The sequence below is a fragment of the Stegostoma tigrinum genome, chromosome 24 (assembly GCF_030684315.1).
Source record: "Stegostoma tigrinum isolate sSteTig4 chromosome 24, sSteTig4.hap1, whole genome shotgun sequence".
Classification (NCBI taxonomy): domain Eukaryota; kingdom Metazoa; phylum Chordata; class Chondrichthyes; order Orectolobiformes; family Stegostomatidae; genus Stegostoma; species Stegostoma tigrinum.
In genome coordinates this window covers 31,965,406-31,988,667 of record NC_081377.1, presented here as the reverse complement: position 1 = coordinate 31,988,667, position 23,262 = coordinate 31,965,406, and the positions used below count along the sequence as shown (strand labels likewise).

The following is a 23,262-nucleotide window of genomic DNA, read 5'->3' as shown; positions in this document are numbered from 1 at the left end:
TCAAACTCAAGGATTGGCGTCCAGATTGAGTTTTGATAAAGACTGGTTCTGTGATCACAGAAACAAAAAACACCGGTATCAACCTCCATTAGAACTGGAGGACTATTTAACCTGTTCTTTATTTTGATTGGTTCTGATTTGGATGTTGCTAATCAATTTAACTATTCCAAACCACACCAGGGTGGACTTTCCAGGGCTGACTGGAGTCTGAGTACTGGCAGCAACTACAATGGCTTACTTGTCTAGATCCTGAAGAAAATTTTATTCGTTTGGCCAAAGCTTAGCTTTTTTGGGGGGTTTGTTGTGAGCTGACATAGAGTCCCTCTGTTTAGGAGATGTCTTGAATTAGGCTATGCAATTGCCTTCACCTAAGTGGTGTTCCCCAGCTCAGTCGGACTGGCAAGGGTTTCGACTTCCGTTGGAATACCCTGCAGCCATATGCTCCACTTGCCACATTTTCCAATGATAAAACCAGTTGTAGTGCCTGTCTGAAATCTAGTTGGGCTTCAGCCCGTAGATGCTTTCGCATGGTTACATCTTTACCCACTCTTGACACCACTGAAATAACAATGCAGCGGTGGTATCCTGTCACCATGTTGCCGTATATTTACACGTGGAGAGTCCTTGACACTGACCCAGCTTCCTTACTGCCAATTCTCAGAGTGAATAGGATGTCTGACACTCCAGTTCTTATCTGTCAGCCAGGGCTCCCTGTTTGGATCAGGTTAACAGCTCCAGTCAGGGAGCTCACATTCTATGAGGTCCATCTGGCTGACCTTATTACAATCACTACACCCCATATTACATTCATCAAGAGCCTCTGCTGTCTTGAATGTCAATGAAAATGAAGTGACACCAATAAGATTCCCTGAACCATATCCTTCATACAAGATTGTCATTTTCTGCAACATCAGATTACTACTGTGATATATTGTCTTTTCCCTAACTAATTTTATTTATCTCCCCCTTCTTAGTATTCTGCTGGATGAAGAAGGGCACATTAAATTAACTGGTGAGTGGCAAAAAGCAGGTTATCCAATGCTGATTTATCACTCGAACTGCTAGAAGTAGAAATTCACCATCAAATACTACAAACTCTACATTTTCTAACATTGTTTCCAACTTTCCCTTGCTGTACTACACACAATTCTAACACTTAACCTATGTGTAATGTGCTTTGTATTTTCATACTGTACAATTGACTTTTGTCTTTTGGATGAGGCATTAAACCAACACATATTTGTGTTCTCAGATTGAAATGAATGATTCTCATGGCACTATTTTATAAAAGAACAGTGGGGCTCTCACCTGAACATTCCTCCATCCAGCTGCTCCTTCAGCACCTTCCAAACTTGTCATCTTTACCCCCAAGAATGACAAGGGCAACCAATGCATGGGAACACCATCCCCTGCAGGTTCCCCTCCAAGCCACACACCATTCTGACTTGGAATTATATCACTCTTCTGAGAAACATAGAAATTGCAGCAGGAGTGGGGCATTCATGTCTCCTCTGCTATTCAGTATGTTCATTGCTGATGATTCAAATCAGTACCCTGTTATATCTAACTCCTTGAAAACATTCAATGTTTTAATCTCAACTTCTTTCTGTAGAAGAGACTTCCACAGCTCTTTTAAGGTTGCTGGGCCAAAATCCCAAAACGCCCTTCCTAATTGTACTGAGGGTGTCTCTAAACCCTAAGGTCTGCAATAATGTAAGAAGGCAGCTCCCACCACCTTCGCCAGTGTAGTTAAAGATAGATGATAGTTCCTAGCCAGAAACATTTCTAGCCCACAGATGAATATAAAAAAAGATTTCCCTCACAGCCATGCCTCCCTTATTTGTGTAATCTTCAGGTTTTTACAATGTGATAATCTTTGGTTCTGTGATTCTGAATTGTTGTCTGTTTAGCTCCTCCTCAGCATCACTCTCAAACTCCTTCTTTGTTTTTCCTTTAATAGAAAGCCCCTGTCTACTATTGTTGGTTGTGATGGTTTTATTAAATTAAAGCTAATTAATAATGATAGTGTTGACGTGAATCAGCCAGATGGACTGAACTGTTGACTGTTGTAAGTTTGATTAAATTTGGATGTATTATTCTTTTAAGACTTTGGATTGAGCAAGGAAGCTGTTGACCATGAGAAGAAAGCCTATTCATTTTGTGGAACTGTTGAGTATATGGCTCCTGAGGTGGTTAATCGACGTGGCCATACACACAGTGCTGATTGGTGGTCCTATGGTGTCTTAATGGTATGTATGTTTATTTAGGGCCACTGCTGTCGTGGAGGAGCTAGCAGAAGATGCGGAGAATTCTTCAGGAAGTTAAATTTTTATTTGCAAACAAAAGCTGTGACAATCAGAAAATGGTTTCCCGATTGCCCCCGAATCCCGGGGTCTGTTATTCTTTATGCTTTTTAGTTAACATACTTTCTTCAAAGATTATCAGCATAACCAGTTGTTTTCTCTCCAAAGCTATGCAGCAGACCAATTATGTTAGCTCGTGTTATCTCTCGAAAGCTATTCATCTTCTGAATCACTTTCTGCTACAGCAGTTCTCTACTTTCTGCCACAGTGGTTTCCTACTTTTTAGACTTAACCTATTCCATCCTGATCATCTCCTGCCACAATGGTTTTTTATTTTAAATTTAACCTATTACATTATGGTTATTTTCTGCCACAATGGTCTTCTACTTTGTACCTAATCTATAAGACAGTTACTGGTAAACAACTTATGTCACCACACTTAGATCACTTTTTTATCTTATGACAGAGAGCCACTGCACCTGCACTTGAAGGTCAGTTAGAGCGGTTAGTACTCCTCTATCTTATCAGGTTACTGCTGTATTCTGAAAGGCGCATTGTCTACTATCTTCCTTTGCAGCAGTCTGAGGGTTAGTGATTTATGTAGCTCTAGCAGAATTAATAAAGTTCGCAGCCTAGAAGCCATTTTTTGCTAATTTGCATCGAGAAGCCATCTTGTGCCTGTATCCAAGTTTCTTATTTATTACTACATCTGCCACAATGGCCCTTCACCGCGGGTTGACCCCATTACGTCATGCTAGTTCTTAGTTCTATGTTACATGCTTTAATTAACCTAATTAAGCTGCCGTTAATAGCTAACCTAGGTGTCCTATCTTCATTTTACGCTCCCTTGACCTATGCTGAAGCGCTTCATTCTGTTAAGGTACAGCATTCTATTGATTATTGTAACACTCCATAAATCAGTATATCATCCTGCTGATCACTGTAAGATTTAACCCTTCGTCTGCCCCTATAATTTTAATTTCCATCACTGCTTGCTCCTGTGTAATTTTACATTCTCATCCCCTCCCCACTCCCCTTGAATTATATTCCAAACTAATACATACATGTCACAAGGACACTGTAACTAAATTGTGAGGAAGTTTGACTTTGGCAACTTACTGTATCTTACCAGGAGACCTGTGACGTAAGGTGAGATTGAGAAATTGGCATCTCAAATCCATTTCCACCACTTAAATTCCACTAGTGCTTAATACAATCTTCAAGTTTCCACACTGAGATTCTTTCCATGAACATGAAGGCTGTTTAATATTTATGTGTGTTATTTTTGTGAAAAGTGTACTCTTTTGTAATGAGGAGTTTAATGTTTAACTTCTGATCCTTTGTGAATTGTTTCTGTTTCTCCCCTGTTTCTTGACAGTTTGAGATGTTGACTGGTTCCCTGCCATTCCAAGGGAAGGATAGGAAAGAGACGATGACTCTCATTCTAAAGTAAGATGATAGCCTGGCTTAATGTTGACGGAATGGCTGTAAATTAGCTTGCTGCTGATACTTACTCTACAGCGTTGAATGTTAACTCGTTAAGGTAGATCTAGTGAGGAAAAAACTAATCTGTTGATAAGAAATATTCTCTTCATTCAAGTCAACCATTGAGCCTTTTAGTGCACAGGACAAGATGGTCGTTGAGTTTCTTCTGCGTCATCCAACAATTGCGTAAAAAATTCCTGCTTGTTGCACCTTCCTACTTTTTTGTGTCAGCTTCACAGCCCAATACCCGTATTCTGCTAACATTTTTGAATGTGGTTAACAGTGTGATAAAGGCCAAATAATCTGTTTATTCGTGATGTTGTTTAAGGATAGATATTGGCCAGGACAGCGGAGAAAAATTCCCTTTATTGAGGTTGTTGGATTGCTCGCCAAGCTGGCTTGTTTTTGTTCAGACGTTGCGTCGTCATGCTAGGTGACATCATCAGCGGAGCCGCTGATGGAACAATGTTATTCTACTCCGCTTGGAATTTATACTGTCCAGATCATTATGGTGAGTATTGTCATTTGCGGTTTTGATCTGTATGGGTTTATATATGGGGTCCAACTCTATATGTTTTTGATTGAAGTATGTGTGGAGAATTTGTTGTGCCATTTTGTCCATACTGGAACTGACAAGACTCCTAAGACCACTAGGAATTATGGTGGCCCACAAGCCCACAGCCACTCTACAACAAACACTTATAAGGATTAAGGGCCCCATTCCCACAACATGCAGAATGAACATGCTTTATAAAATACTATGCAACGACTGCCACCTTACATCGGACAGACAGGAAGGAAACTAGACATCAAACTACATGAATGTCAGCTAGCAGCAAAACAGCATGATGAACTTTCCTAAATATCAGTACATTCAGACAATGAAGGCCATTAATTTAACTGGGACAAAGTAACCATAGTAGCCCAAACCAAATATAGGCACGGATGGGAATTCCTAGAGGCATGGTTCTCCACCTGTATTTCAATCAGCAAACATATAGAATTGGATCCCATATACAAACCAATTTGTTTCAAAACCAGAAATGACAGTGTTCACTATAAAGGACTGGACAGTATAAATTTCAAGCAGAGTGGAATAACATCACCTCATTGGAGGCTCCACGGATGATGTCACCTGGCATGGTGATGAAATGTCTGAACAAAAACAAGCCAGCTTGGTGAGCAAGTCAACAACCTCATTCACAATCTGAACTACAGATCTTTGACAAAACTTCAAATTCCCTTTATTGTTCTTCAACGAGTGCCATCAGATCTTTTATATCCACCTAAGCAAGCAGAAGGGACATTTCAACTGAAAGATGATAACTCTGACAGTCCAGTTCTCGCTCAGTCCTGCACTCAATGTCAGCCTGATTCTTAAACCCAGAGCCTTGTGATTAAGAGGCCCGAGTACTACCAACTGAACCACAGTGGATCCTCAGTCCTTCATACCCATTTCTTTCATCGCTGCTTCAGCAAAATAAAATAGCTTATTTCAGAATTATAACGTTAAACTATCTCCTATGCCAATCTGTTTTAAACATTCAAAAAAGCTAAAACAAGTTCTACATGATCCACTATGATTCCTGACTTTGGTGAATTACGTTATCAGGTGATCATAGTTGAAATATCAGCATTGTGTTTTCAGGTGGCATCTTTGATTTTTGCTGTGTGTCAGCAATGTATCTGCAGTGTGTTAAATAGCTCAGTTTCATCCTGCTTACAGAAATCTGTTTTATACATTGGCCTTCTCAAAAATTGCTGTAGAATAAAACTTCCATTAGTGATCTGTCTATAATGTAATGACATCTTGAATTATTATTGTGTGCGAAGGCGTAAACACCTGTCAATCTAAGAAATTCTCTAGAACAGGAAGAACTATAAAATTATAAGTTAACTAATTAATTCATTGATACATTAAATAACAATTCTGTTTTATTTGGATTTTTCATGGTTGTTATGGAGGAAAGTCTCGGGAAGGTTCAGACATTGGGCAGCACAGTCGCTTAGTGGTTAGCACTGCTACCTCACAGCACCAGGGACTTGGGTCCGATTCCATCCTGTGTGGAGTTTGCACATTCTCCCCACGTTGGTGCAGATTTCCTCAGTCCAAGGATGTGTAGATTAGATGGATTAGCCATGGAAAATGCAGGTCTACAGGGATAGGGTAGGGGGGTTGGTTTGGGTGGGATGCTTTCAGAGGGTTAGTGCGGACTGATAGGCTGAATGGCCTGCTTCCACACTGTAAGGATTCTATGATTTGTGTAGTATTTAACTGTATGAAAATTCTTTTTCTAGGGCTAAATTGGGAATGCCTCAATTCTTGAGTCCTGAAGCCCAAAGTTTGCTGCGAGCACTTTTCAAGAGAAATCCTGCCAACAGACTAGGTAACCATTGAACACAACTTGGCTGATCAGGCTACTGAACAGATGCTGATTACAGATACTTTTAACTCTGATGTTGCAACACAAATTCTCCTGTTTCCTAACTATTAGGCAGCATTTTCTTGGCAATAACCAGCTCATTAACACTAAATTTAGGTTTCTCCCTGGCCACTCAGCTCCTGACCTCATTACTGCCTGCAAATTCCACTATCCTGTTTTTGAACTATATTGCCAATCCCTTCACTGTAGCAATTATGACTGAACAATAAATGCTGGCCTAGCCAACAACACCCACATTCAATGAACAAATTTAAGAACTTTAAACATTCGTTGAACTTGAATGTTCTCATACAATAACCTCAGAATGTTAGTATGTCCGGAAACAGAAAGCAGTGAGGAAGGTGAATGCTGATTTTTATTGCAAATGAACTGCAGTACAGGAGTATAACGTCTGTTTACAATTGTGCAGTTTTGATCTCCTTACGTGCGGAAGGATATAGTTGACTTGGAAGTAGTTCAGGAAAGATTTACCAGATTGGTCTTGGTGCTCCAAGTGGGTTTTCAGCGAGGTTCTGGACATGTGAGATAAAACTGACCTGTCTTTGTATTTTGCTTATCTTGAGAGGCAAACATTCCATTGGCCTTAATTACTGTGGACCATCTACGTGCAATTGGTTACACTAAAACATTTGCTTTTGTAAAATTCCTAATCTCTTGGCATTTAAAAAATCCATTATATCTTTCTTGGATCTAAAGTGGTTGAAGTCACACTTCCCACATTAGACTGCACCCAGCACATTTTAGTCACTTAACTAAGTTGCCAATATTCTTTTACAACACTTTCCCCTGTCTAGATAACTTGTATCTACTTCAGCATTGCCTGAAAGTTTCAATATGCAACTTCCTATTTCTTCACACAACTTGCTGTAGCACGCTTAACACAGTAAAATGCCCAAAACTACTACAGTGGGCAAGATTAGACAAAACATTGACACTGGCCCATATCAGACATTTGGACAGATGACCAAAAACATGATCAAAGAGATTTGTTTTAAGGATCATTAAAAAAAGGAAAGATGCCAAATAAGTTTAGGAAGGAATTCTAGAGTTTAGAATCAAGGCAGCTGAAGAACCAGCCACCAATATTGGACCAATTTAGCCATTGTAGAGGAAGTAGATAGTAATTCTTCATTTAAAAGTTAATGAGGTATATTTAATTCTGGTAAAATTTGAAGTGTGTTCTCTGCATCAATTGAGAAACGATACATATGGAAAGTTTTGCGTGACTGGCAGGAACTATAAATGCATTATTTTTGGAGCAAGGGAGTTGGAGGTGCATGTTGGACAGAATTGAGGTGAGTTTGAACATGGGGAAGGAAAACTGTGAGGATGCTAGTTGCCTCCACTTACAACAGGAACCCCAGAAGCATGGTAACAAAGTGCGAAGCTGGATGAACACAGCAGGCCAAGCAGAATTCTCAGGAGCACAAAAGCTGATGTTTCAGGCCTAGACCCTTCATCAGAGAGGGGGATGGGGAGAGGGTTCTGGAATAAATAGGGAGAGAGGGGACGTGGACTGTTGGTCCGAAACGTCAGCTTTTGTGCTCCTGAGATGCTGCTTGGTCTGCTGTGTTCATCCAGCTTCACACTTTGTTATCTTAGATTCTCCAGCATCTGCAGTTCCCATTATCGCCCCAGAAGCATTCCCTCTTTCACTGGTTAGCAGCATACTTGGAATAATACTTGATCAAAGTTTCCACTTTTATTTTATGTGTGGTGAGATGAGGTCCTTAAGTGGATGTGAGTTGCTCACTGAAGGACCTTAACTGAGCCATCAGCAATCAATTCACCTCATAGGCTTCCTAATAGCAGGTAGCCCTAAAATCAGCCCATTGTTTTGGGTGGATTATATTGGGTTTGTCAGGTTATGATCGGTGAAAGGTTGAAAGAGCATTAAAGAAGCATACTGACACTTGACCATTGCAACTTTAAGTTTTCCATTTTTGTTTTAGGAGCTGGTGTGGATGGTGTAGAGGAAATCAAGCGCCAACCATTCTTCACAAACATAGATTGGAATGTAAGTGCCAATAATTAATGGTGAAATTCAGACAAAATCTCTTCTATAATTTGAAGCACTGGATTGCACATGGAAAAAAAATGGTGAATGTTGCTAGTCCAGGGATCAGAATTTTTTTTAACTCACACATGGTATTTGGGCATGACTGGCTGGATCATGAGCTATTGCCCATCCATAATTGTTTCTAAAAGGGTGGTGATGAGCTTCCTTCTTGAACTACTGCAATTCAATTTTGCAATAAAGGCACCTGAAGTGCACAGCCAAGTGAAATGTTCTTTGTGTGAGGACTACCCTATTGGTTTCTATAGAAGAGTGCGTGTAATCTTAAAAGGATTTCTTCAGAACACCCTATGTTATTCTTTCATCAAACCAATGTGTGTGAGATGACCAAAATTTGTTGACAATGCCTCAATTCATTTGAATAGGTATTAGTGAACTGCTGTCTTGCACTGCTGTCCACCGAATGCAAGTACACCCATATCACTGATAAGGATCCTGGTCTGCAACAGTGAAGAGACAGGAGTTTATGAGTTTGAAAGGGCCTGCTGACACTGAGCCATGATGTGGAAGTGCTGGTGTTGGATTGGGGTGAGCAAGTTCAAAAATCACAAAACACCAGGTTGTAGTCCATCAGTTCTATTTGCAGACACAAGCTTTCAGAGTTTCACTACTTTTTTGGATGTCAGTAAAATACTGAGCCAGTGATGGAGGGAATGAATATATAAGGTGATAGGTAGAGTGATAAATCAAGTGGGCTGATTTGTCCTTGATGCTGTTGAACTTTTAGGGTTTACTGGAGCTTCACTTTGATTTCAGGCATGTGGAGAACATTCAAACACTCTCCTCACTTCTGCGTTATAGACAATGGACAGGCATTGGAGAGTTGAGAGGTAACCTGCTCTTGTATGATGGTCGACTTAACAGTCAGGTCACTGGCAACCCTGCGTGGTGATAGAGGCGTATCCAGTCATGATCATGCTGTAAAATGGTTAGATTCTCTCATTGAGGATGATCATTGCCTGGTAGTTGTGCAGCGTGAAGTTTACTTGCCACTTACTTGCCTAATCCTGAGTGTCCAGGCCTAATTGCATATGAATACTGACTGTATCTGAGGAGCAAAATCCGAAGTTGCTGTAAAAGCTCAGCACGCCTGGCAGCATCTGTGCAGAGAAATCAGAGTTAATATTAGGTCCAGTGGTTCTTCCTCAGAAGAAACATGACTCAAGGATGGTCAGGACTGGCAGCTGAATGTTCCAGAGTATAGATGCTATAGGGAGGATAAAAAGAGAGGCAAGAGAGGAAGGGAAGTGGCTTAGGTTAGGTTTAGGGATTGGGTTAGGGATAACATTACGGCCATACTTATAGAGGATATTCTGGGGAGTATGTCCAATAAAGTTATTTAGGTGGAACTGAGAAATAAGAAATGGATGATCACCTTATTGGGATTGTACTATAGACCACCAGTAGTCAGTGGGAAATTGAGAAGGAAATTTTTGAGGAAATCTCAGTTAATTGTAAGAATTATATGGTTGGAATGATAGGAGATTTTAACTTTCCATAATAGACTGAGATTGCCATAGTGTGAAGGGTTTGGATGGAGAGGAATTTGTTAAGTGTGAACAAGAACTTTTTCTTATTCAGTATGTGGATGTATTTACAAGAGAAGGAGCAAGTCTTGACCTTATTTTGGGAAATAAGTCAAGGCAAGTGACTGAGGTATCAGTGGGGGTGCATTTTTGGGGCTAGTAATCATAATGCTATTAGTTTCAAAACAGTTATGGGAAAGGATAGACATAATCTACAAGTTAAAGTTATAAATTACAGGAGAGCCAATTTTGATTGTATTTGGTTGGAACTTTCGAAAGTTGATTGGGACAGGCAATTCACAGGTAAAGGAATGGCTGGAAAGTGGGAGGTCTTCAAAAATGAGATAACAAGAGTCCAGAGACAGTATATTCCTGTTAGTGTGAAGGGCAAAGCGGATAGGTATAGGGAATGCTAGATGACTAGAGAAATTGTGGCATTGGTCAAGAAAAAGGAGGTACATGTCAGGAGGTATAAACAGCTGGAATTGAGTGAATCCCTAGGGAAGTATTAGGGCAGCAGAATTCTTGAGAAGGAAATTAGGGGTCAAAAAAAGAACATTAGGTAGCTTTGGCAAACAGGGTTAAAGAGAATCCAAAGAGATTCTACGAATACATTAAGGACAAAGAATAACTAGGTAGAGAATAGGGTTCCTTAAAGATCAACAAGACTCTAAATGTCTAGAACCATAGGAGGTGGGTGAGATACAAAACAAATACTTAGCATAGGTGTTTACTGTGTAGAAGGATGTGGAAGCTAGAGAACTTGGGGGGAATGTATAAAGATGGATAAATCCTGGGAACCCGATCAGGTGTACCCCAGAACTTTGTGGGAAGATAGGGAAATAATTGCTGAACCCTTTGGTATGGTATTTGTATCATCGATAGCCACAGGTTAGGTGCTAGAGGGCTGGAGGTTGGCTAATGCAGTGCCATTATTTAAGAAAGGTGGTAAGGAAAAGCAAGGGAACTATAGATCAGTGAGCCTGATGTCACTGGTGGGTAAGTTGTTGGAGGGGTTTCTGAGTGAGATGATTTACATGTATTTGGAAAGACAAGGACTGATTAGGGATAGGCAACATGGCTTTGAGTGTGGGAAATCATGTCTCAATAACGTGATTGAAATTTTTGAACAAATGATGAAGAGTATTGATTAAGGCATTATCTATATGGACTTCGGCAAGGCATTCAGCAAGGCTCTGCCTGGTAAACTAATGAGCAAAGTTTGACAACACTCTCCAGGACCTTACTGTTAAGTTATAAGTCCTGCCCCGATTTGACTGATCAAACTGCAGCATCTCACATCTTCCTAAATTAAACTCCATCTGGCACTTCTCAGCCCATTTGCCGATCTGATCAAGGTCTTGTTGTACTCTGAGTTAACCTTCTTTGTTGTCCACTACACCAGCACTATCTGGAAACTTACCAACCATACTATTATCATATCCCATCATTTGGGATTCCAGGGGGAGCTAGCCAATTGGATACAAAATTGGCATGAAGGTAGGGTTAAGAGGGTGGTTTTGGAGGTTTGATTTTCACACTGGAGGCCTGTAACCAGTGGTGTGTCACAAGGATCGGTGCTGGGTCCATTGCTTTTATCATTTTATATAAATGATTGGATACGATCATAGTCAGTACAGTTGGTAAGTTTCCAGATAGTGCTGGTGTAGTGGACAACAAAGAAGGTTAACTCAAAGTACAACAGGACCTTGATCAGATCAGCAAATGGGCTGAGAAGTGGCAGATGGAGTTTAATTTAGGTAGATGTCAGATGCTGCAGTTTGATCAGGCAAATCGGGGCAGGACTTATAACTTATCAGTAAGGTCCTGGGGAGACTTGCCAAACAGAGACTGAGGGTGCAGGTTTATATTTCTTTGAAAATGAAGTTGCAGATAGAGAGGGTAGTGAAGAAGGCGTTTGGTATGCTTGCCTTTATTTATCAGTGAATTGAGTAAAGGAGTTGGGAGGTCATATTATGGCTGTACAGGACATTGGTGAGGACACTTATGAAATAGTGCTTTTAATTCTAGTCTGTCTGCTATAGGAAAGGCGTTGCTGGAATTGGAGGGTTTGAGCTGTATGAAGAGGCTGAATAGATTGGGGCTTTTCTTTCTGGAAGGTTGGAGGCTGAGGGGTGACCATATAGTGGTTTATAAAATCATCAGTGGCATGGATGGGGTGAATAGTTAAGGTGTTTTCCCCAGGGTAGGAGAATCCAAAACTACAGGGCATTTGTTTAAGGTAGGAGGCAAAAGATTTAAACGGGACCTAAAGGGCAAATTTTCATGTAGAGGATGACACATGTATGGAATGAGCTGACAGAAGAAGTGGTGGAGGCTGGTACAACATTTAAAAGCATCTAGATGGGTACATGTAAAGCAAGTGTTTAGAAGAATATGGGCCAAACGTAGACAAATGGGTCCAAATTAATTTAGGATATCTGGATGGCAAGGGCGAGTTTCACTGAAGTGACTCTTTCTGTGCAGTATATCTGTACAACTCTATAACTCTGTAAATGATGGTAGCCGGGGAAAATGTTTTTTTTAATGCAGAAGATATGATGGGAGGAGTAGGGTAAGGAATAAATGATAGGTGGTAATAAAGCCCAAATAGAGAGAAGTACAGTTGGACAAACAAAAGAGTTGATAACTATCCGCCCATAGTAATGAATAGCTACTTTTGGGGACTGTTAATGGCTGACAATGGGTTCTGTGTAATAGCAGACTATGTGATAACAAGGTCTGATATTTAGGAGCTGGGGCAAGGACATGGAGCAGGTGCTTCAAGTCTTAAAATTGTTGAACTTGGTATTGAGTCCAGAAGGCTGTAGAGTTCCCAAGCGGAAAATAAGGTACTGTTCTTCCAGCCTGCGCTAAGCTTTCCTTGAGCACTGTAGCAAGCCTCAGACAGGGATGTTGGACAGAGAACAAGGTGATATGTTGAAATGAGAGACAACTGGAAGCTCAGGGTTTGTTTTGCGTACAGAACAGTGGTGTTTTATGAAGTGGTCACCCAGTTTACGCTGCTTCCCCAATGTAAGGAGATCACATTGTGAGAAGCGAATGCAGTAGACTAGATTGAGTGAAGTGCAGGTCCAGTCTGCTTGACCTGAAAAGGTTATTTTGGGCCCTTGGATAGTGAGAAAAGTGAAAGAAAACAGGCAAGTGTTACACATTCTGCAATTTCAGGAGAAAGTGCTATCGGTCTATGAGGGTGCTGTTGGGAGTGAAGGAAGAGTGTCTCAGAAGGCATGGTCCTTACGGAAGGCTGACAGGGGAGTGGCAGGGACTATGTGTCTGGAAGCAGTATCCTACTTTTGTGAAAAAGAAGACAAGGATGAAGACTGCAGTGTAGAAGATGTGTTGGACCCAGCTGAGAGCCGTGACAACTGTGGTGTTGGGTAATCCTCAGTTGAGGAAGAAGGGGAATATTTCGGAGGTCCCCTTGTCGAAGTTGGCATCATCAAAAGAGATGAGATGGGGGAATTGGGAGAATGAAGTAGAATGTTTACAAGAAGCAGGGTATGAGGTTGTATAGTTAAACTAACTGTGGAAGTCGGTTGGTTTGTAGTAAATATTGATGGCCAACCAATCCCCAGAAATACAAATGGAGATGTTGAAGAAAGGAAGGGAGGGACCAGGTGAAGGTGAGAGTGGGCTGGAAGTTAGAAATGAATTCTGGACAAGAGAGGGAAGCAGCACTGATGATTCCATTGATATACTGGACAAAGAGTTGTGAGTGGGGACAGAATAGGACTGGAACAAAGAATGTTACGCATATCCCATAAAGGGACAGGCTTAACTGGAGCTCATCCGGGTATCCATGATCACCTCACTGACCTGAAGGAAGTGGGGAAGTTAAAAGAGAAATTGTTCTCGGCGAGGACGAGTTCAGCCAGGCTGAGGAGGACAGTAGTGGATGGGGACGGTTCAGGCCTCTTTTCCAGGAAGAAGCAGAGAGCCCTGAGACTAACCTGATGGGGGATGGACTTGTGAAGGGATTGCACATCCATGGTAATGATGAGGTGGCCAGATTCCACGACTTGGAAATTCTGAAACTGACATAAAGTGTCAGAAAAATCATGGATATAATTGGGAGGGGATTGGACAAGGGAAGAAAAATCGAATTGAGGTCGGAAGAGATTAATTCCCTGGGCCAAAAACAGGAAGAAGCAATGGGTCTACCCGGGCAGTCCTATTTGTGGATTTTGGGAAGGAGGCAGAAGTGGGCTGTGCGGGTTTGGGAGTCTATGACCTTGGAGGCAGTGGGGGTAGATCACCAGGTTAACGTGAGGTTAGTGACCATCGTGGACACAATGGCCTGATGTTCCAAAGTGGGGTCATGGTCCAGGGGCGAAAGGAGAAGGTATTTAGAGCTGGCACTCAGCCTCTGCAATGTAGACGTCAGTCCGCCAGACTACAACAGCACAACACTCGTCAGCAGGCTTAATTACAAACTCAGGGTTGGATCTGAGAGCACAGAGTGCAGTCAGTTCACTGGGATATAGGTTGAAATGGGTGAAGGTGGCGCAAAGAAATTGAGGCAACCAGTGTCATGTTCCCAGGCCTTAATGAACAGGTCGAGTGCAATCAAAGGCCAGAAAGAGGCATCCATGTGAAGGGAGAGTGTTGGAGATGGGTGAAGGGATTTGTGGGAGGGAGAGAGGACTCCTGCCCAAAGAAATGGACACGGAGGCAAAGGTGATGGAAGAAGAGTTAAATGTCATGTGGTGCCCGATATTTATTAAGGTAGGGATGCACAGGGATAATACTGAGACTTTTGCTGAGAACAGAACATTCAGCATTGGAGAGCGGAAGGTCAGGAGGGATAGTGAATACACGACAGGAGGTGGAGTCAGGAGAGGGCGGGAGTCAGTGGGAGGGGAGAAAGGTTCCAGTATCTTTGAGCTGTTCTGTTCCTTGATGCCTGAAAAGAAAAGAAAAGGGTTCTTGTTAGCAATGCTAAATGAACCGGAGAATGAAATGGAGTTGGAGAGCAGTGCAGCTTTGGGCCAGCATGAAGCAGTGCAGTTGGAGAGAGAAGTCAAGAGTGTTCATATGACAACACATGACACTGAGCGTGGATTTCATGATGCAGCGAGACCAGCTGTCTGTGGAACATTGAACATCACAGAGATACCTCTGACCCTGGGTGAATTCAAAACATGAAGGATGAAACTTGAGTTGGAATTCATGTGGGGTGAGTCTGAGCCAGAGGCAGTCATTGAGGAATGTGATGTGGCTGAGGATATGATTTTCAGCAAATACCTCGTCAAACACAAGGAGTGACAGCGAAATTAATGACAAGGGAAAAGAGTTTGGAATGGGAATCCTGTTAGAGAAAGGAGCAGAACTTCTTCAAGGCATGCTGCCTTGAAGAGATGTGCCAGTGAGTTAAATACTAAGTAAAAACCGAAAGAATTGTGTGTGCTGGAACTTGCAACATCCACAGTTCTTTCAGTATCTGAGGAGGTTGAATGATGAAGTTAATGGTGCTAGTTAGATAACAAAATACATTTTTCATTCTTGCTACTTTGTGTGGTTACTAAGACTGGGAAAGTTAAAATAGTCAATTGGTCCATTACTCATGAAAACAATAAATTCTAATGATTATAAAATGTGAGGCTGGATGAACACAGCAGGCCCAGCAGCATCTCAGGAGCACAAAAGCTGACGTTTCGGGCCTAGACCCTTCATCAGAGAGGGGGATGGGGTGAGGGTTCTGGAATAAATAGGGAGAGAGGGGGAGGTGGACCGAAGATGGAGAGAAAAGAAGATAGGTGGAGAGGAGAGTATAGGTGGGAAGGTAGGGAGGGGATAGGTCAGTCCAGGGAAGACGGACAGGTCAAGGAAGTGGGATGAGGTTAGTAGGTAGGAGATGGAGGTGCGGCTTGGGGTGGGAGGAAGGGATGGCTGAGAGGAAGAACAGGTTAGGGATGCAGAGACAGGTTGGATTGGTTTTGGGATGCAGTGGGTGGAGGGGAAGAGCTGGGCTGGTTGTGTGGTGCAGTGGGGTGAGGGGACGAACTGGGCTGGTTTTGGGATGCGGTGGGGGAAGGGGAGATTTTGAAGCTGGTGAAGTCCACATTGATACCATTGGGCTGTAGGGCTCCCAAGCGGAATATGAGTTGCTGTTTCTGCATCGGGTGGCATCATTGTGGCACTGCAGGAGGCCCATGATGGACATGTCATCTAAAGAATGGGAGGGGGAGTGGAAATGCTTTGCAACTGATTATCCACTAATCAACAATTACAAGAGTTACAAGATATTTCCTGTCAGTAGCAAAGAATTCCATATTAATGGAGCCTTCACACAAAGTTTCATCAGCTACTCGCTAAAACAATCATGAGAATGCCTCAGATCAACATTAATGTCATTGATTGACAGATTGATTGATTTATTGTCATGTGTAACGAAATATAGTAAAAAGCTTTGCTTGCGAGTGGTACAGGCAGATCATAGTAAGCAAGAATGTACAGATCAAAAAGACGGAGGCATACAGGTTACATTGTACAGGTGTGTGCTGAGCGAGATTAATGTTATCAAGATCAGCGTTATTTGAGGCTAGAGAATCCATACATCAGCCTGATAATGGCTGGGAGCAAGCTGTTCCTGAACCTGCTTGTGTGTATGTTCAGGCTTCTGTATCTTCTGCCTGACAGAAGAGGTTGTAGGAGATAATTACTGGTTTGCGATGGGTCTTTGGTGATGTTGGCAGCCTTTCTGTGGCAGTGAGCCATAGAAGGCTTCCATGATGGTCTGGGATGTAATTACAATGTGGGCTGTAGATTATCGTCACAAAACTAGCTTCCATGCAAAACTAAGAAATGTTAATTCCAGTGAAGGACAGATTCTCAGATAATTAAGTCACCCACTACACTTCAACAAAAAACTATGGAAAGTGGGCTTGATTGCTAGGATTTATCAGGATTGAATTCACAATCCAGTACTGCATGCAGAACTTGATATGCTTTCCACTTTGTGATCCTTTTGTTTTCAGCAACCAGTGTGATGTTGGGCCTGCATTTGAAACCACCTTTCTCATGTTAAGCCATTGCTATTCTCATTGACTATGTAGTGCAATTAGAAAGCATATGTATCCAAGCAGCTGGCTGTGATAGAATCCATTCCTGGATCTTGAATATGTTTCTTAAAGTCAAAATGTCATATTTCAGCACAACTGTTTAGTAGTAACTGAGAGAGGGGTAAGCTTGGTTGATCCTATCAGATGACAAACTAATATTTTGACTTCAGAGAGTAACCAGTAGATCCTTCAGGAGTTTACTACCGTGGGACAGTCATTTTATTTTCATGTTCATTAAAGATAATTTCTTCATTTCAGTGGTGAGCACTTGAATACATGAATTACATGATTTACTGACAATGCATAGTCTGGCACGACACAATAAAACTCAATAATGTATTTCAGTAGAAGTATTTCCCCCCAAAGATCACTGGGAAATCAAAATATTTTGAGTCAGTTTTTCATTTGGACATTCACTTTTCATAGTGACTGCTCCCTCTCTCCTGCAGCCACCTCTCAACATTAATTTTAAAAATATTCACCGTAAACCTAACAATTGACACTTCAGAATCCCAATAATTTGTGTTTATTGCAAATGGAACTACTTGATCTAATTGTGAGTAAGCTTCTTCAATTTATGATAAAAATCTGTTCTCGGAAATAGAATTCTGGCCTTTTCAGGTCTGACTTCTGGTTTCCTGTAAATACAAACTGGTGAAATAGAAACTTCTTGTCTGACAGTTGGGAGTATTCCATTCAAAGGAAGTTTGAGTCGGATATTTTAGCACGTGTGAGTGTGGGCCCATGAGCCAAAATAACATGTAACATGGCATAAATTGTCTCATTCAAAGAGACAATAAGATCAGCTAGAGTGGAAAAATTAAACTTTTACACTCATATAGTTAGGAACAGAAACATTGTTGATGCAGAGCAGAGCAAATGATATCCAATATCTGGTTAGTACTGTGTCTGAATCAGAAATGCTTGGTGACGGAACTGTGGATTGTGTGTTGCGTCTAATTATTGTTTCATATTTCAAGGAAAATATAGATTGGTCTTCACTGTGTATGAATGGATTCATGACTTGGGAAATTGTGGTAGAACAGTGTGGAATTTACTTTAATTTGACAGTTCTATACCTTTCATGGATGTGCTCAGTGTCTCAGCACTGAGTGCCAGCAGAGTAAGTGGAGTCCACTCTTAAGGCATAAATATCTAGCAAAACAGTTAATGAGAATAATAAATCAGGTCGGTAATGATTTGCAGTATTTAAAATGGTTTCTTATCCTTCTAGAAACTCTACCGAAGGGAACTGAAGCCACCATTCAAGCCAGCTGTGGCTAGGCCAGATGATACGTTTTATTTTGACCCTGAGTTTACAGAGCGAACACCTAAAGGTTTGTACTGAACACGTGTGGGAAAATGTGGAACCTAATTGAATGTAGTGATGAAAACCTGTTTCATCAATTTTTTCAAAGATGAAACAAAAGTTAAAATTTCCAGCCAAATGATTTTCCAACAGCAAAATGGAACAATTCTATGAGATAGTAGGAACTGCCAATTCTGGACAATCTGAGATAACAAGGTGTAGAGCTGGATGAACACAGCGGGCCAGGCAGCATCAGAGGAGCAGGAAAGCTGATGTTCTGGGTCTGGACCCTCTGTCAGAAAATTTCAGACCCTTTTCTGAAGAAGGGTCCAGACCTGAAACATCAGCTTTCCTGCTCCTCTGATGCTGCCTGACCTGCTGTGATCATCCAGCTGTACACTTTGTTATCTCAACTAATTCTATGATCTGTTTCTTAAACTTTAAAATGCTTGTTGTTTTGTTCACTCATCTATTCCTTTCTAACCTCTAAGAGAATATGTATGGATTCTTCTCCATAAAGATGTGACCTGTGCTCAGTTTCTTCCTAAATAGATGCTGAGATGGGATCTTTCAGCGCAAGGAATCATTCAGTGTGGTAATACATCATATTGATTGATACAATCCATCGAGCCCATAACACACAAACTGGTACAGAATGTTACTTCTACCAAAAGTTTCTCCTTTCCTGGGCTGAGAATTCTCATTGTGGTTGGATAAATGCTGGCTGGAGGGCAATTGCTGTTCATTTGCGAATCTGAATTGGAGTTTTCCACATGACGGCCTCAACGATAATACAGTAACAGCTTCAGTTTATAATGTAGCTTTGAGATAACTAAATGTCCCAAGTCACTTCAAAGCACAAGTATAAATAAAAATTTGACGTCGAACCACATAAAGTGATATTGAGGCTGATAACCAAAATTCTGGTTGAAGAGGTAGCTTTTTTATGGAGTGCCTGAGAAGAGAAGGAGAGGTTAAGGGAGATAATTTCAGGTGTTTAGGGCCCAAAACAGCCAAAAAGAAGGCGACAGATGGTGGAGCAGTTAAATTTGGGGATGCCAAAGCAGCCACACTTGGAAGAGGGTTGATACCTCAAGTGGTAATAAGGATGGAATTTAAATGTTTCAAAGGGATGCAAAATGGAAAATTTTGACTTCAAGAATGAGAACTTTAAAATTGAGGTATTACTTAGCAAACACAAGGAAGTTGAGGATTTAATGCAATTAAGGACGCTGACAGTTGTTTCAATTGACCTCAAAGTTATTGAAGGCAGAATGTGGAAGGCCAGACTGGATTGATTTGCAAATGAGATGAGGTGGGGTGGAGATCAGCAATATTGTAAGTAATGATAGGTGACTCAGTGATGATGCTGATATGTTGTCAGGAGATAATTTTGGTGTAGAAATATGGAACCAATGTTGCAATACATCTGGTTCGACTCCAGATTATTTCCAGAAAGAGGAGTGATGGCAGTAGCTCAGTTTGTTGTGGAGATCAAAGACATTGGCATCAACTGATTGTTTATAGGGTTATCAATGTTGAGTCAAATTCTTTCTAGACTGACCAGTATCTACTCAAATTTTTAACAGTAGATAGCAGAAATTCTGGCAGCTTTGCTCTTTATCCTACTGTTGCAAAAGTATAACGAAACCAATATAGTGTTCTAACTGAGATAATGGGAACTGCAGATGCTGGAAAATCCAAGATAATAAAGTGTGAAGCTGGATGAACACAGCAGGCCAAGCAGCATCTCAGGAGCACAAAAGCTGATGTTTCAGGCCTAGACCCTTCATCAGAGAGGGGGATGGGGAGGGGGTTCTGGAATAAATCCACAAACCTGCCTGCCCTGGTCGACCCATTGTCTCAGCCTGTTCCTGCCCCACCGAACTCATCTCCACCTATCTGCACTCCATTTTCTCCCCTTTGGTCCAAGAACTCCCTACCTATGTCTGTGACACCACCCACGCCCTCCACCTCCTCCAGAACTTCCAATTCCCTGGCCCCCAACACCTCATTTTCACCATGGACGTCCAGTCCCTACACACCTGTATTACTCATGCAGCTGGCCTCAAGACCCTCAGCTTCTTCCTGTCCCGCAGGCCCGACCAGTCCCCCTCCACTGACACCCTCATCCGCCTTCCGAACTCGTCCTCACCCTCAACAACTTCTCTTTCGATTCCTCCCACTTCCTACAGACAAAGGGGGTGGCCATGGGCACCCGCACGGGCCCAAGCTATGCCTGCCTCTTTGTAGGTTGCGTGGAACAGTCCCTCTTCCGCACCTACACAGGCCCCAAATCCCACCTCTTCCTCCGTTACATTGATGACTGTTTTGGCACTGCCTCTTGCTCCCCAGAGGAGCTCGAACAGTTCATCCACTTCACCAACACCTTCTACCCCAACCTCAAGTTCACCTGGGTCATCTCCAACACATCCTTAACCTTCCTGGACCTCTCAGTCTCCATCTCAGGTAACCAGCTAGAAACTGATGTCCATTTCAAGCCCACCAACTCCCACAGCTACCTAGAATACACCTCCTCCTACCTACCCTCCTGCAAAAATTCCATCCCCTATTCCCAATTCCTCCGCCTCCGCTGCATCTGCTCCCAGGATGAGGCATTCCACTCCCGCACATCCCAGATGTCCAAGTTCTTCAAGGACCGCAATTTTCCCCCCTGCAGTGGTTGAGAACGCCCTTGACCGCGTCTCCCGCATTTCCCGCAACACATCCCTCACACCCCGCCCCCGCAATAACCGCTCCAGAGAATCCCCCTCATTCTCACACACCACTCCACCAACCTCTAGATACAACGCATTCTCCTCCGACACTTCCGCCATCTACAATCCGACCCCACCACCCAAGGCATTTTTCCATCCCCACCCTTGTCTGCCTTCCGGAGAGACTACTCTCTCAGTGACTCCCTTGTTTGCTCCACAATCCCCTCCAACCCCACCACACCCGGCACCTTCCCCTGCAACCGCAGGAAGTGCTACCCTTGCCCCCACACCTCCTCCCTCACCCCCATCCCAGGCCCCAAGATGACTTTCCATATCAAGCAGAGGTTCACCTCAACATCTGCCAATGTGGTATGCTGTATCCATTGTACCCGGTGTGGCTTTCTCTGCATTGGGGAAACCAAGCGGAGGCTTGGGGACTGCTTTGCAGAACGCCTCCACTCGGTTCGCAATAAAGAACTGCACCTCCCAGTCGCGAACCATTTTAACTCCCCCTCCCATTCTTTAGACGACATGTCCATCATGGGTCTCCTGCTGTGCCACAATGATGCCACCCGAAGGTTGCAGGAACAGCAACTCATATTCCACTTGGGAACCCTGCAGCCCAATGGTATCAATGTGGACTTCACCAGCTTCAAAATCTCCCCTTCCCCCACTGCATCCCAAAACCAGCCCAGTTCGTCCCCTCCCCCCACTGCATCACACAACCAGCCCAGCTCTTCCCCTCCCCCCACTGCATCCCAAAACCAGCCCAGCCTGTCTCTGCCTCCCTAAACTGTCCTTCCTCTCACCCATCCCTTCTTCCCACCTCAAGCCGCACCTCCATTTCCTACCTACTAACCTCATCCCACCTCCTTGACCTGTCCGTCTTCCCTGGACTGACCTATCCCCTCCCTACCTCCCCACCTATACTCTCCTCTCCACCTATCTTCTTTTCTCTCCATCTTCGGTCTGCCTCCCCCTCTCTCCCTATTTATTCCAGAACCCTCTCCCCATCCCCCTCTCTGATGAAGCGTCTAGGCCTGAAACGTCAGCTTTTGTGCTCCTGAGATGCTGCTTGGCCTGCTGTGTTCATCCAGCGTCACACTTTATTATCTTATAGTGTTCTAACTGCAGTTTTGACAACTAACTCCATGCATTCTAAGAATCTAGCCTGAAATATTAAGGTTTTATTAAGTCCTACATTGGATTATCATGAGGCCATCAGAAGGTGTTATGATATGAGAGTAACTAAAAATAAGTCAATTTTATCTGTATGTAGGTTCCTCTTTAAAGTGGCCTATAATGCTTCCTTCCACTAAAGTGTGAGATATTTTGCTCGAGGCACAGAATAAAACAGCACAGAAATGGACCCTTTGGCCCAACCAGTCCATGCCAACTATAATCCCAAAATAATCTAGTCCCAATTGCTTGTGCTTGGACAGTATCCCTACAAACATTTATTATTCATGTACTTATCTAACTGTCCTTTAAATGTTGTACCTGTACCCACATCCACCACTTCCTTTGGAAGTGCATTCCACATATGAACCACTTCTGCGTAAAAAAAATCATGTCTTTTTTTTTAAATCTTTCTTCTTTACTGTTAAAAATATGGCCCCTAGTCTTGAAATGCCCCACTATCTATCATTCACCTTAACCATAACTCCAACATGTTACAAATCTTTATAAGGTCACCCTTCAACCTTGTTGACTCCTGTGAAAATGCTCCCAGGCTATTCAGCCTCTCCTTATAACTCAAATCCTCCATTCCTGGCAACATGCTGGTCAATCTCTTCTGAGCCTTCTCCAGCTTAATAATATTTTTCCTGAAGCAGGGCAACCAGAACCAGACACCATATTCCAGAAGAAGCCTCAACAATGTCTTGTACGAGCTCAACATGACATCCCAACTCCTATACTCAAAGGTCTGAGCAATGAAAGCAAGCCTTCTTACCCACCATATCTATATGTGACGGAAATGTCAAAGAATTATGCACCTGAACCTGTGGATTTTTTCTGTTCCACAACACTACCTAAGGCCCTACTTTTAACTCTATAAGTCCTGCTTTTGTTTGTTTTACCAAAATGCATTACTTCGCATTTATCTAAATTAAACTCCACCTGCCACTCTTTAGCCCATTGATGCGATTGATCAAGATCTTTTTGTAATCTACTTCACTGTCCACTATGCCACCAATTTTGGTGTCATCTGCAACCTAACTAACTATGCCTTTTATATTCTCATCTAAATCATTTATATGAATGACCATCAGAAGTGGACCCAGCACCTATCCCTGTGGAACACTGTTGGTCATT

At 42.4% G+C, this 23,262-nt stretch overlaps 1 protein-coding gene across 7 annotated transcripts in view; it reads left to right on the top strand.

Moving 5' to 3' along the window:
* Positions 1 to 23,262, top strand: part of LOC125464939 (ribosomal protein S6 kinase 2 alpha-like) — a 302,768-nt gene that overhangs the window by 232,520 nt on the left and 46,986 nt on the right. For all 7 annotated transcript variants that reach the window (XM_048557885.2, XM_048557881.2, XM_048557880.2 and 4 more), the window contains 6 exons: positions 975 to 1,012; positions 2,107 to 2,249; positions 3,682 to 3,752; positions 6,087 to 6,175; positions 8,185 to 8,249; positions 18,155 to 18,257. In XM_048557885.2, coding sequence (XP_048413842.1) covers positions 975 to 1,012; positions 2,107 to 2,249; positions 3,682 to 3,752; positions 6,087 to 6,175; positions 8,185 to 8,249; positions 18,155 to 18,257 — 509 coding nt within the window. The remainder of the gene's footprint in view (positions 1 to 974; positions 1,013 to 2,106; positions 2,250 to 3,681; positions 3,753 to 6,086; positions 6,176 to 8,184; positions 8,250 to 18,154; positions 18,258 to 23,262) is intronic.